The sequence below is a fragment of the Pituophis catenifer genome, unplaced genomic scaffold (genome assembly GCF_029215685.1).
Source record: "Pituophis catenifer annectens isolate HBS135680 unplaced genomic scaffold, rPitCat1.0.hap2 SCAF_1, whole genome shotgun sequence".
In the NCBI taxonomy this organism is placed as follows: domain Eukaryota; kingdom Metazoa; phylum Chordata; class Lepidosauria; order Squamata; family Colubridae; genus Pituophis; species Pituophis catenifer.
In genome coordinates this window covers 321,682,151-321,696,688 of record NW_027256881.1, presented here as the reverse complement: position 1 = coordinate 321,696,688, position 14,538 = coordinate 321,682,151, and the positions used below count along the sequence as shown (strand labels likewise).

At 33.6% G+C, this 14,538-nt stretch overlaps 1 protein-coding gene across 1 annotated transcript in view; it reads left to right on the top strand.

Annotated features, from left to right (window-relative positions):
- Nucleotides 1-14,538, top strand: part of ARID4A (AT-rich interaction domain 4A) — a 53,127-nt gene that overhangs the window by 18,539 nt on the left and 20,050 nt on the right. The window contains exons 9-11 of the mRNA XM_070942602.1: nucleotides 1,930-2,009; nucleotides 3,010-3,077; nucleotides 3,847-4,016. Of these exons, the coding sequence (XP_070798703.1) occupies nucleotides 1,930-2,009; nucleotides 3,010-3,077; nucleotides 3,847-4,016 (318 nt within the window). The remainder of the gene's footprint in view (nucleotides 1-1,929; nucleotides 2,010-3,009; nucleotides 3,078-3,846; nucleotides 4,017-14,538) is intronic.

Below are 14,538 nucleotides of genomic sequence, written 5' to 3'. Positions count from 1 at the left end.
AGAGCTCTGTCTGTTGAGCTATCCCAATTTTGGATCTGTTTCTTTTAGTAGGGATGTTAAATAATAGTTATATGTTGGGACCCCCAGGATAGTTCCTAAGAAGTTATGCAGAAACTTCCCAGTATTATTTTCTAAGGCTGAATATAGAACACTGGACACTGGCAGATCCTTTTAAAAATCAGTCTGTTCCAATGATTTTGCAAACAAGGTCCATGTTACTGTTTCTATTTTGATAATGGAGAACTTACCAAGAAAAAAGGAGTGATAATTGGTTAGGTAGAGATTTTAAAGACACTTAAAAGCCAAGCAGATGAGAGATTTAATATTTATTTTTTATTTCTTTTATTTGCTGCTTTCTTGCACAAGCAAATCTAAGAACCTTATTTTGCTTTGTGAGGAGGCACACATCAAATACAATCAAAGCAATGGAATAGGTAGATAATTATTACTTAAAAGGATGAATCCAAGTAGTATTGTCCTCAAAGAATTATACAATCTCCCCCCAATACAGCTCAAATGATATTGAGATGCTGCTCACTGAAGGCTAGATTATCTGCTTGATAAAACTCCTATAGTTCTTTCCACCTTTGCAATAAGGGAGGAAATCCATAGCTGCTTGGCAAACTCAGTTCCTATATTAAATTTGGTGGTCTGAATGACTCATTTTAATGCCTACTTTTGCATAATACTATTTACTTATTTACTATTTCTGTCTTAATCAAATGAGAAATTTCTTCAAGTTAAATATTTGAGACATGTGTTAATGGCAAAAATAAGCCTGAGAACTATTTCAGTTTTACCATATTATTGTTAAAATATTACATGGTTAAATCTTAGCTGCATACTACTAAACTTCTTTTGTGCGTTATCTTCAATTAGCCCAAAATGGTGCATCATATCACAAAATTTTCAAACCAAGATACCACAAATATCTGCTAATTTAAACAATGCATACAAAATCCAGGACCCATTACAGTACTTTTGTGTAATTAAAATATCAAGAATCTTCATACCAGCTGTGTTCATAAAGTTGTGGCTTCTTCAGCATTGCCACAAACATGTGATCATGATTTCCAATATTCTCTGCCAGCTTCCTATAAGTAGTCAGTGGCGAAGCTAGCAGGAGGTCAGAAGTTGCTCCTATTCCCACTGTGTGTTTTTTTGTTTGTTGTTTTGCCTGCCCATGGTCATTCTGTTACTCTGATTAGGGAATCAGGAAATATATCTGAAAGAATGACCCAAATAATCATGGATTGTCTAGTATATTCTAAAGCTAAATGAAGTTCATCTGTTTGGTAGCAACTTTATATAGAAAGAGTGTTGTTGTTTTTTGCTAGCACTACATATGGATTTGCATCACATCCTGACATAACTAAGTCTTATCTGTTACTTCTGATGCTCCACATTTTTTCATCAAGGGCCATTTTTTTCACCAGTAAAATACCTGGCATATAAACCATATCTTTCAGAGAAAGCAATAAAATTTATTTTTTAATAATAATTTATTATTATTAGTAAGTCTAATAGTGTGGCTAGAATTGGATGCTAACTGACTTCCCAACTTCCACATCTTTCCTTTAAATACAAGAGTGGCACTAGATCAGATTTCATTTTACTGTTAAATTCATAGGGCAATTACTGTGTTTATGTGGCAGTAAAGAGTTTCATTTGAGTGTAAATAGTATGATATACATGTCCTAAATTTAATGTTAACTATTATAATTTATTGGATGATCTCTAAAGAGAGGAGAAAAAATTATCTTCCTTCATGGTGATTACTTAAGATTGTATTTTTTCTAGATAATTAAGTGTTGCACCTGGGAGATGCCATAACATAGTTGGAACCTTATTTACATAAACTGTTTTTTTTTTAATTAATGGAAGATGGAAAACACTGCTCAATCTAATGTGTTTTACTTGAAACCCCAGGTCTTATCCCCCAGCTGCAGCGATGACATTTTAGTGAAAAAGGACCAGTGTTTAGTTCGTTCTTTTGCAGATTCCAAATTGTGAGTAAATTTTGGACAACATTCCTATATATAGTGGTGAGAATTTGTGTGTATTTCTGTGTATGTGTATGTGTACATATGTGTATATGTATATATGCATATATGTAAATATTGATATATATTATAAATCTATATTATAAATATATACTGATTTTTAACTTGGAAACAGAAACCAGGAAGAAGCAACTTAAAAGTATTTAATAGGGAACTATTTATTTATTTAACTTCATTTGAGATTATCCTGCGGCAAATACAACTATTTTGGAAGTCTTAATTGTTGGTGACAATTAACAATTACATGCTATGTGTAAAATTACAAAGCATGATTCAGAAGAAGGGCCACTGTAATAATTCATTTTTCTTTTCCATTCCACTAGTGCATCTTATCTTGTGGTCCAACTGACATTTAAATCAAAATATAGCTCTAGATAAACTTTGATGGAACCTACATTTTTGGCAGTTTGGAAGTATAGCATATGCTTCAGATTAATCTAGCAGAAATACCAGACATATACAATAGATATCCATACATTTGAAGATAGCTTGTTATAGACAATACTTTCGCATGATGGTCTCTTTGTAGATTTTACAGTGTTTTACCACTTTTACAATCAGCATATGCAGCAACAATTTTGTCAAGTGAGTTTTTATAGAATTGGAGTTCAAACATTTGGATATCGGCTTAATCAAAACCACCAGTAAATCTATGGTAAAATCGGAATTTGAACCCAGATCCATGTTTTGTTGTCTATTCTTTTAGGGCCTGACCTAATGTTGTCTTACAATAAAGGCAAGCCAAACTAGTAAAATTTAAAGATATTTATTATATTATATGTGAGAACATAATCTTTCTAAATGTTAAACATTGAAATAGCATTTCTCCATAGAGCAGAGAAAGTTTTAGCATTGACAATACAAATAACAGCATAAAAGGAAAGAGAAACAGAAGTTAATTAACTTTTTAGGACAAATGTAATGTAAATAATTAATTTTATTGCAGTTATTCAGTAGCAAGAAAGGATATTGAAGAATTAGGTTTTACAAACTCAGAGCTGCCTTCCAATAAAGGTAAATGTTAACATTTATTAATTAGATTATTAAGTTAATTGATTGTGCTATATTTAATTGACATATGATGTTCTTAACATGAAAGATGCAATTGAAAGTAATACCTAATGGTTATTGACTGTCCTGTTTGTGCTCTATTCAATTCTGATTCCAAGAAGCAAAATCACTGAAGCACAGAATTCTGAAATATAGTTACGTATGTTACATTTACAGTATCATAACAAAATGTTAGGTCACCACTGACATATATGTCATTTTACACAAGAATACGTAATTATTTCAGAGGTGTTTTATAAAGAAAGCTTACTTGACAAGCTGTAGCAGCTTTGTTTTGCCATAGGAATTGAATATTGCCACATTAGAACATTATATGTTCAGAGAGGCAAAAGTTATGATGGACTTATAGCTCAACATCCAGACATCTTGCAACAGTCAATGAATGATAAATTTCACTGGCCCTGCCATAAATACACCAATAACAAATGAACAATTTTGTGGTACTTTAATGTAATTAATTTTCTCCAAGATTAAACATCTGGAACATAAATTAACAGCAAAGATAAGCCTGAGAAATGTATCAGATTAATCATACAGTTGTTAAAATCTTACATGCTTAAATCTGACATCTTCTAGAAGTAAATAAAATTCAGCACTGAATATTATTTACAATCTGAAATCAAAATGGCTCGCAAAGAAGCAGAGTTAGTAGTGATTTGCAATGATTATGTAATTTATTCCGAATATCTTGATGGGTAATTTTCCTCCCAAGGGATACAAGAGGCAAGCTCATTCTTCCATTGGAAAACTATTCCTTCTAATTGGAAGATGGACATGCGTGAAATCTTGGAATCCTCCAGCAGTGATGAAGAAGATGGAGGAGAGACAGGAAGTAATGATGATGAAGAAGAAAAAGAAGAACAAAAAGAGGAAGAAGTAGTGGTAAGCATATTAGTTTTTTTCTTCAATATGTCTTAACCAAATATACAGTCACTGTTATTTGTCTCTTATATAATATTGCTCCTCAAACGATTACTTCAAAAACCACAGCCTTTGCTTTCTTCAGTCTGGCATTATCCAGATTCTCTGGAAATCCCATATGCTTCAAAATTTTAGAAATTTTAATCCGATACATCTGGAGGATATCAAGTTGAGGGAAGCTGAGCACCTGTTTTCAAAAAGCAAGGTTCATGTCTTCAGTTATGTTTTCCATCAATGATGAAAACAATTAGAAAGCAAAAAAAGCAAAAATTGTTGGAAAACCATCTTATTGGTAATGAGCTAGCTTGATGGTGCATACTTCCTGATTTCTCCTATTTAACCTTTTCTGCAAGTGGGAGCAGTTTACAGTCTCTAGGAATTTAAATGATCATAGAAAGCAAAATGTAAACATTTGAGCCTGGACTCCTAATTTGGATTCTTCTCTAACAAGTATTTTGGAAATTTGCTTGTTACCAATAATCCATAATAGCCATGAATTCTTTTGTGCATCTATAACTAACTAGTGAATGATAGAAATAGGAAAAACCTCCAGATTCTTCTATCAGTGTTCAGTTTGAGGAGCTTGACACCTTCTGAAGAAAGACAATTTTTTGTGCAGTAACAGTGAAAGACATAAGAACAGAAATGTTTTAGTAAGCTCTCCAAAGAAGAAATTTTGCATTTCCAGTACTAACCAAAAATCATGATTATGTACCTCAAATGAGGTTAGTAAAAGGAATAAGAAACAAGAAACATTTAACTTAGGATCTTAAATACCTTTCTGAGAACTACAGAAATATACTACAGAAAACTACAGAAGATACCAGGGCAATGCAATGCTTCGTATTTGATTCTAAAAAAAGTTTCTTCAGATTTCATGGGGGCACAAATATATCTGCATCTTGTTTTCTAATTGGGGGTAAGAATATATTGTTATGTAGTCAGGTAGCTATGGAGTCTTGGGTGCTCTCTGAACTTGGTTATTTGTTTACAGATGTTTCATTACCCAACTAAGTAACACCATCAGTGCCATTAATTAATCAGTGCACTGATGAACAAGTTGGGTAATGAAACATTTGCAAGCAAACAACCAAGCTCAGAGAACATCAAGGACTCCACAGTCCAAATACTGGAACCAAAGCTCACTTAACTTCCTGGCCCCAAACTCTGAAAGAATAGCCAGAGCTTTAATGAAAGGCAACAGGATAAGAGCTATTTGGAGTCCCAGGCAGTTGCTGTTCCATAGGGCAAATACTGCATTAGGGAAAGCATGACTGCTACGTAGGTCGCACAAGATGAAACAGCTGAATACATGGGACCTAGAGTATGTGTAGCCTCCTGGTTTTTGTGGTATATCTATCAAATAATTTGGCCCTGGGTCTTGTAATATAGGCAAGATTGTCCTGCCTTTTGCAGTATTGTAAAGTTTGTAGCATTTTAAAATCATTTTTAAAAATCTGAAGTAGCTTTAAATACTTGAAAGATATGCAAGGCTCATATTGTACATCATAAAGTTGCTGACTGTGATACAACTTAAACATGGTATTTTAAAATTGTATATCCAGAGTGAAAATATGAACTAAAATGAATCTTACAATAATTAAATCTGAACTTTCTTTGTCTGGGGGCATTTTGAAAGACAGCAAGGCAGGGTGTTCAATATCTTTTTCTTAATTTCATTAATTTTACACCAAGAATTAGTATTTTTCCCTATAATGCACTTCTTCTATCTGAGTACAATGCACTTCTTTAATCTGAGTACGTTCTGTATTTACTAATTTTTATATTTTGACTATGTAATCTGTCAGCTTTAAGGCACTACAGGCAAAACAATGTGATTTTTCTTAATACATTTTCTGGGAGTCAAGAATTGAATTTCATGACATGTATATTCTCCTAGATCTTTCTTTTCATTTTTCATTTATGATTCTGGCTTTGTACATTTAAATAATCCTCCTTGGTTTTTTCCAGTTTTTCTTATTTAAAAAAATGTACCATAATTTTTATACATAAGAAGTATGATTCCTTTGATTTTCTCTAGACTTTTAACCTGTTTAATATTTTTCATAGCTGGACTGTTTTCACTCTACAGTAGAATGAAAAGCAATTTTACGAAATGTAATTTACATTATTTTTTTCTCTCCTATTTTGAGGAAGCGTCTCTTGGGTACTGACTGATCTTGTCAGGATTTGAATGCCTAGTAGGCTTACGTCTGGTTAAAATAATACTTAGTATTAGTATTATAGTATTATAATTTTATCTCATTCTTTTTTAAAATATCCCAGAAGGTGCCAGCTCCTCAGTACTGCTTCAGTTCTAGGAAAACCGCATGAGCAAGTCAATGAAATTAGAAGCTATAGGACCTGACTTTAGAGGAGAGTTTACTTTTTTAAAGGTCAAAAGACAGTGTTCTGACCTAGGCTTCCTGAGTCACTAAAACACACGAGTAGTCCCAAAAATCTCTTTTATTGCAACAGCTGTGAATTCTGTTCATTCACAGATGAGTCCCAAATAGTTGTAAAGAGTCCTGATAATCACACACCTTTATCTCCCTTGACACGCTGCCAAAGACCTAATTGGCAAAGCCACACGGAGTCCAGAATCAAACAGAGCTTCAGACTTTAAACTGAACAGAATTAACAACGTTGCTTCCTGCAAAGGCCCATGTGCCTTTGCTCCTCTTTTAAGACTTTTATGGGAGGGGCCAATCAACTCCAAACCCTACTCCTAAATCGTCCCTTTTGTTTTAACTGTTCTTGCCTTCTGGCGGCTCTGCGCATGCACACACTGAGAACAGTCTCCTCCTGTTCCTCTGCCTCACTGAGGTCCGACTCTGGAGGCTCCAGAGGCAGCACGTACCTCCCAGGTGGCCCTTTCTCTGCCTCCAATGCAGAGCCCTCGTCCGAGCCTTCCCCAGACTCCAGGACTGGCCCATGTTCCTCCCCGACCTCCTCACTGTCCAATTCTGCTGCCAGCTCCACAGGCCGCCAGCTGACCACAACGGACAGAGGCCTCTGAAGGAAATTTATTCATTATAATAGATGAAGAACCTATAGCATGAAGACTGCAATAAGTTATATAGTGTAAACATGACTGTAGTATCATTTGTGCCAAAATGTCACATTGTCATATCTTCTACAGCAAGGAGCTGAAAATATTGAAATGGATATATGGTAACCTGACTACTTTTTTGGACAGTTGGTCACTGATTAGGAAAATGATGAGGGTTTTTTGTGTTGCAACCCAGAGTGTTGTCTGAGTGTTGAAATTGGTTACCACAAAGGATCAAAGCATTTTCTTCCATGCCTGCCTTCTTAGAAATGCAGAACTACTTACTGTAGGAAGAAACCAAGAAGTCCTGTTATTGATCAACAGCATTTTTATTTATTTATTTTTGAATATACATCAATGTCAGTACATGAACAATGAGGCGTCTGGGTATCATTCATTTGAATACAAGTAGTAGTTATAATATTAATAAAATTTGTTATTTAAATCATACTTATGTAATTGTAATGTAATTATACATATTTGTCTTAAAATATAGGTCTTCATTATTTAGTTGTTCAATATTTTAGCCCCCCATTCAAATAACAGTAACAATATCATTAAAACATACATAGTGCCATCTTCAACATCTAATCTTTCAATATCTAGCTATTACTTTTAGTATATTATATAAAAATATGCATAATAATATTCCCCCTATTTCTTGTTTCTGCCTCTGTTCTAGCTCCTAGTAAAGCCAATTTTGTATATAGTACTGTGCAGTCTACATTATCTGGAAAACCGCATTATTATTTAAGAAATTTTTGTATGTGGCATGTCAGAATTTACTCAAATATATTTTGATTGAAAGAGCAAATAAGAATTACTGGTTCAGATGACAACCAGTTAAATATACCTTGGATGAGAATATCTGTAGTTTATTAGCCATGTTTGCTAACATACAAGCTAGTGGGATGGATCAATAGAGTGCTAAATTGCAATCTAAACTACATAAATTCTTACATGATACACCATGTATATGATCTGAATATGTTCACTGTGTTAATATTCTGTGTGTTAGGTATACAAGTTTTTTTAGAAGAAAATAGCGTCAATTACTTCTTAAAGGTAATACAAAGTGTGCTACACAAATAGGATAAATAGTACATTTTTTCATAAAAATCCTCACCCCTGCATTGATCATTCTAATTCAAAACTCACTTGGCTATAATGCATGTGAGAGCTTATGTCTTATCCTAGGCACCTTCATATGGAAGATGAGATCAAATTACTTGCTTTCATATTAATATTTAGTATTCAGAAAATAGATTTTATTCTCTATAACCATGACTACAGAATGAATTTCTGATTTAAAAAGGAGAATTACTGTGATGCCTTCTTACATCTCGTGAATCCTGAGTTTAAAGTGAGAGATCTGATCACTACTGGTTAAACTTAATCTCCTTCCATTTCTGGCAAAGTGATAGGGCTTGTGAAAGCTTTTAAATCCCAATTTAAAAGTGACTTTTTATTCCTCTGACTTATGGTAGTCAAAAAAGCTTTATTATTTCTATGCTTGTTTCTAGTGTGTCATCCCCCCCCCAAAAAAAACCCTCCCGTGATATTTCAAGGCACCTGGCAGGTGAACATTGTTGTATTCCCTTTCCTTCTTTACACCAAATAGCTTACTTATTCTTGTATAGATACGTTTGGAGACTGGAACTTCTAGGGTGAGGGTGAAGAATTATGTAAATACCGGTAGCTGTTGCAACCCATCCTGAGGGTATTTGGAAAATCTGCTCTCTACAGCCTTCTTCAGTTTTGTAATGCATATAGGGAAGCTGTATACGCCGTTAACTTTTCAGTAGTTGCTCTTCTAAGTGAAGGAATTGTGAGTGGAAAATTAGAGCAGTGGTTCTCAACCTCAGTAAGTTTTAAGACCTGTGGACTTCAACTCCCAGAATTCCCTAGGCAGCATGCTGCCTGGGCATTTCTGGAAAGTCCACACATCTTAAACTTCAGGTGGTTGAGAAAAGTCAAAGCTGTTTCTTCAGAAACTAATGATAAAATATTATACCTCTCTCTATATATATATTGTATAAAGCAATGAGTTTTGTTCACTTTGTTGATCAAAGTTTTGCAGTTTACATACTTTGAGATTGGTTTTAAACACTAGCCAAGTTTGGAAGAGGAAAAACATGCCTAGGGTGACAAAAAATCAGTAACTTTCTGAGTTTGTGCATTTAAAACCTAAAGGTTACATCTATTGAAAACAGAAAAGGAGAAGAAACTTGGATGAGTTAAAGTACTATCTTGTTTCCCTTTCACTTCCCCCTGGAAGTCTGTGGTCTTAATAAGGCTGAAAACAGAATGGCTGTTCATGGTTAGAGGCTGCCTACCGGGTTGCCATGGTAATGCACTGTTGGTTGCAAGTGAGCATGCTCCGAGAAGGGGAAGATTTAGCAGAGGCTTGGCAGACTGCCCGGGGAGGCTTACCAGATGCTTTGAAATGGGCTGTCTCTTTCTTTTCCTTTCATGTAATGTCTGATTTTTTTTTTTAAACATGGAAGAGAATGTAAGCAATGCTGCATAACATTGGATTCAGTGCAGCAAAAGGAGGAACGCAAATATTTGCAAGTTAGGCTGAAGTGCATTGAGGCACCGTGAGCTGATTAGGTAGAAAAGCAAATGTAACCATTTTACATTTGGGAGAAAATGCAGCACCTGGGTAAGGACTATTTGTGGATTCAGGCTGTAACTTATTTAGTGTGCTGTGGATATGAGCCTTGAAGAAGAAGGGTTGGGTTTAGATTTTGTAAGTTTCTGAGTCTTTTTTTCTGGCTTTTTCGTGATGCATGTATTTTCTTTCCTTTGCAAAACGACAATTGGAATCTCGTTATAGCTTTTAGTGTGCCATAAAATAATGGCTTTTAACAAAATGGAGTCACTTTCCACGCAAACATGCTAATACTGAACAAAGTGTGGAGCTTGATCGTTTGTGGAATGTGGAATCTCACCCTTTCCCCTCCCCCTCCCTCATGTTGTTATACACAGTTAATAGGCCACATTTTGCTGGGTGTGAACTGTTGCAGACTGCACTGGCTTTTAGTGCTAGCATTTGTAAATATCCTGCTGTTTTAGGTAAGTGAATAGAAGTCTAGTCTGTAAAAATCTAAATGTTGTTGCTTGAAGCTGTTATTTCGTTCTAAAGAGCTTTAGCTTTTCAAACAAAAGAGAAGGGGAGGAGAGGAGCTTTGTTGGGAAAAAATAAAAATGGCATTCCTGTGGATATTTTTCAGACTTAATTTGAAGTAAAATAAACTATTTGGCAATTATTGGAAGGTAAAGTAAAAAAAAATAGATTAGTAGAAAAAATTGCTGAGTCTATTGTTTCATGAAGCAGTGGAGATTATTTCTTCAAAAAAGACGAATATAGGTGTGGAAACAGTGGCACATTTCTATGCTGTCAGCAGAAAAATCAACATATTGAATGCTTGAATTTATAATTTAAAAATTTTAACACATTCACTGTTCTTGCCTTTCTCCATCTCCATTCTTGTTTTCCACATCTGAAAGGAATAGTCAAAGTGGTTTTTATTTTTTTTTAACAAGCAAAATGCAGTAATAGAGAAGCCACTAGGTAGCTAGTCACCTTGTGACTTCATAGCTTAATTTTTTTAAAATAATCTGTTTCCCATTTAAAAGGGTATAGTTCTTTATTAAACCATTACATTATTTGAAGAAGCCCCTATACAAATTTTTTATCAGATATTTATATTGCACATTTGGACAATGCAGTCATCCCAGGAATAGTGAACCAATTCTTAGAAGAAAAAGATTTAGGTCCAACCCATCAATTATTGCTTTACTCATTACAGTAATGTTTATTTAAGACTCCAGTCTGTCCTCTTGAAATAAATAGAGGTTCTATAACAGCAGCCTCCTTCCCATTACTTTTCAATGTACTCAACATGATTAGGAATTTGAACTCAGGACTTCCTTGTTGAAACATAAGATACTTTCTATTGAATATTGTAATAGTTTTTAAAATATATATTTAATAGATTATGTAAAATAAATTTGAGGAAATGATCACTAAATTATCCAGAAATAGGCCTATATAGAATATTTATAACACGTCTAATAGTTGCATATCTCTTGTTTGATGTGATTTGCAAAAGCTGTACATAACAAGGATCCCAAAGTTGTCCCAGTATTTTTAAACCAAATTTTCTGTAACTTCTGTGCATTAAGATACTTTAACCTAAACCAAAAGGGGTTCTCTTTTTGTCATTATCCAAACAGTGTACAGTATGTGAATTTGGAGAAGCTTTAATGTATTGCTTTTTAGTCACAATTGAAAGCATTCATCTTGAAATTTTATTAGTTTTGAAAGCTATTATGAATCTCTTTTAACTAAAAACAACTCATCTCTTCAGAAAATGAGAGAGCTTCAGGTTTGAATAACTAGAATTCTGTTTGAAATATAAAACAAGTTTGTCTATGTGATAGCATTAGGCACTTTTCTTTTTAAAACAGCTATGTTGGACTTCATACTGAATCAGAATGTGTCTGTGTTATTTAGTTTAAAATTTAAAATGCTTTTATCCTAAGAGTTAAACACTTTTTCTGCACAGCAAGAAATTCTGATTTTTTCCCCCTTCAGATTACTTAGAGGTTCATTTCTCATTAGGTACAATAGTTTATTAGGAATCTTATTCTGGGCAAGGATATATTGTTAATTTCAATTTTTAATGGCTGATTTTCAACACCATAGTAGCATCATGTTTTGAATTTAATGACAGTACAGCTTGTGTTTTAACATTGAAAATAATTCTATCAACAATTGGAACATAATATATTGTTCAGGCTATTTCATCTAATTGGTGTTAGAGGATTGCTACTAAAACTGTTTAGTTTTGTTGCTACATAAGGTAGGTTAACCAAGCACACAAAGCTAACTAAGAATCATGCTTTGCAGTTCCTTAAAACCTTGTAACTATAAAAAAAATCAAGAATTTCCATCTCCGTTTGATTGAACGTATTTTCACTGCCCTGTGTGTTCTAGAATGTACATGTACTGCAGCCCAAAATTGCAATATCCATTTGACTCTTGTGTCCTTGCAGAAAGGTGGTTGCATGTACATTGGATGAGATTTTTTCTGCATTGAACATGTTCAAATCTGTCCAGCAATTCAATAATATTTCATTAACAAATGTAATACTGCATTTTTCTTAAGAGATAAAACCTAAATTATAACTTTTCCAGAATATTGTAACATATAATTGCATATATAGCATAGTGACTTCTAAAATGAATATTATAGTATTATGAACATTTTTGCATAAAGTATACTTACCGATATATAAATTTAGTTATTATAAATGTGTTCTTTCATACTTTAAATAAGATCGTGTATGGCATCTCTCACTTACAGTATCTGGTATCCTCTACTGATAAATAATATTCTGCAATGTTTCAGCAATTCTTACATTTTCTTTTTATAGGGAGGCAAAAATGTATTATTTTCCAGTATTTTTCCTTTAGAATCTGTCTGAATTTAAGGGCATATTAGGTGTAACCATATTCCATAACCTAAACAAAGGCTTCATTTAAAATAGTTACGAAGAAATATAATTACTCAGTTGCTCAAATTCCTTCATAATATACAAAGGTTTGTATGCGTAAGAAGTTCTTACTTTATTTTGCATAAGGAACAAACAAAAATTAGACTACAGTAAATCTCTAATGATTTTTCCTTTGTTAATCCCACTGCCTTCTAATCTGGAATTTTAGAAAGAAACAGTTCCCTCATTGATTTAAAACAGTACTTGAAGAGTGTTACTGAAGTTGAATACACCTGGTTGTTAAAGGGTATATAAACATAGATGTTTCAAAGAAGGAACTATACATTTACTTCATCTGTATTATCTTGTCTGATTCTTTAAAAGTCTAGTTTACTACCATACGAAGTTAATTGAAACAGTGATAACTTTACAAGGACATTGTTGAGGACATATGAGTGTCATCCTATTTGTGATCTAGTATCCTAGAAGCCTATTTGCTGTATTTTGACATATTTTTGTACATTTAATATTTGATACAAAAATCTATGTTTCTCCACTGCTTTTGTATATTTTATTCTTTTGCAAACTTAAGTTTAGATTGCTGTCGTCTAGAGGTTTTCATGCAATACCATAGTTTAAATATTTTAGCTCTTTACCTATATTATTTTCTTACCAGAGAGATCAAGTTTGTGTACAGTTATTTCCAAATAAACAGGTTTAAGGATAAGGCTGTTTTCTACAATTTTTTTCTGGAAAAATACAGAGAATTGAAGCTTTAAACACTTGAAGCTTCAAATCACATTTGTCTTGCCTGTCTTTGTTCAGTTTCCTCTTGAATGAAAAGAATCAAATTACCAATGGGCACACATTCAGAACTTCACATACACTGATTTTACTGAAAGCAACTGAAAGCCTAGGAATTTAGTTCTCTGGTGTTGCTCATATAAGGTTACCCTAGTGATCCTTAAATTTTTGACAAATTTACATTAATCTCAAATGTATAATTTTAACAAATAAAAATCAATATTGATTTGAGTTGCAGTAGACATTTTACTCGATATATCTGATAAACCTCAGTGGCATTATACAAATTTCCTAAACATCATGCCTGCTTACGTCATGCACCAGCAGACATGAAGTTCAAGAAATTCATATGTTGCCACTGAGGTTTATCAGATATATCGAGTAAAATGTCTACTGCAACTCAAATCAGTATTGATTTTCATAATATATTTACAGAAACATAGAAACACAAATTAATCTTAGGACCATTTTTGTTTATATAGAAAAAATCACATTATGCAGGATTTTAGGACGGGGGCACTATAGGAGTGAAATACTACTTCTAAAGACCATTTTGATATGGCATTGATCTCTAATTTGTGTTTGGAAATAACAGGTTTGCTATAACAATACTGCACTTGATTCATAACGCAGGCGTCACGGTTTTCTTTTTAGAAAAGCAGGAACCTGGGGATACCTTGAATAATTTCAAGCAGGAGCATCAACATCTTAACATTTTGCAGGATAATATAGTTTCATCCATCTAATTAAAATGTTAATTTTATTTAATATTAGGTCCTACGGAGGCCATCTGTAGAGTTACATGTGCTACATGGCCTCAAGACACTAACCTGCCAACCCCTGCAATGCATTGTTTCATGTGTTGTTCCTCAGAAGCTTTTAGTGTTGATGAAGTGATCTGCATTAAGGAAAGTATGGGAACCACTGAGCTAGAATTAGATAAGAAAATTAGTTAAGAAAAGTAGACAAACTCAGCTATCGTAATTATTCTAGAAGCGACTTTCAAAGAATTTAAGCAAGTTGCTATGATAGCATATATGGTTGCTAGATAGCCAGATTTGAACTAGAGTTAAGTCACTCCTATCTCCCCTAATTAGAGTAAGGTCCCACTTATTCCCCATC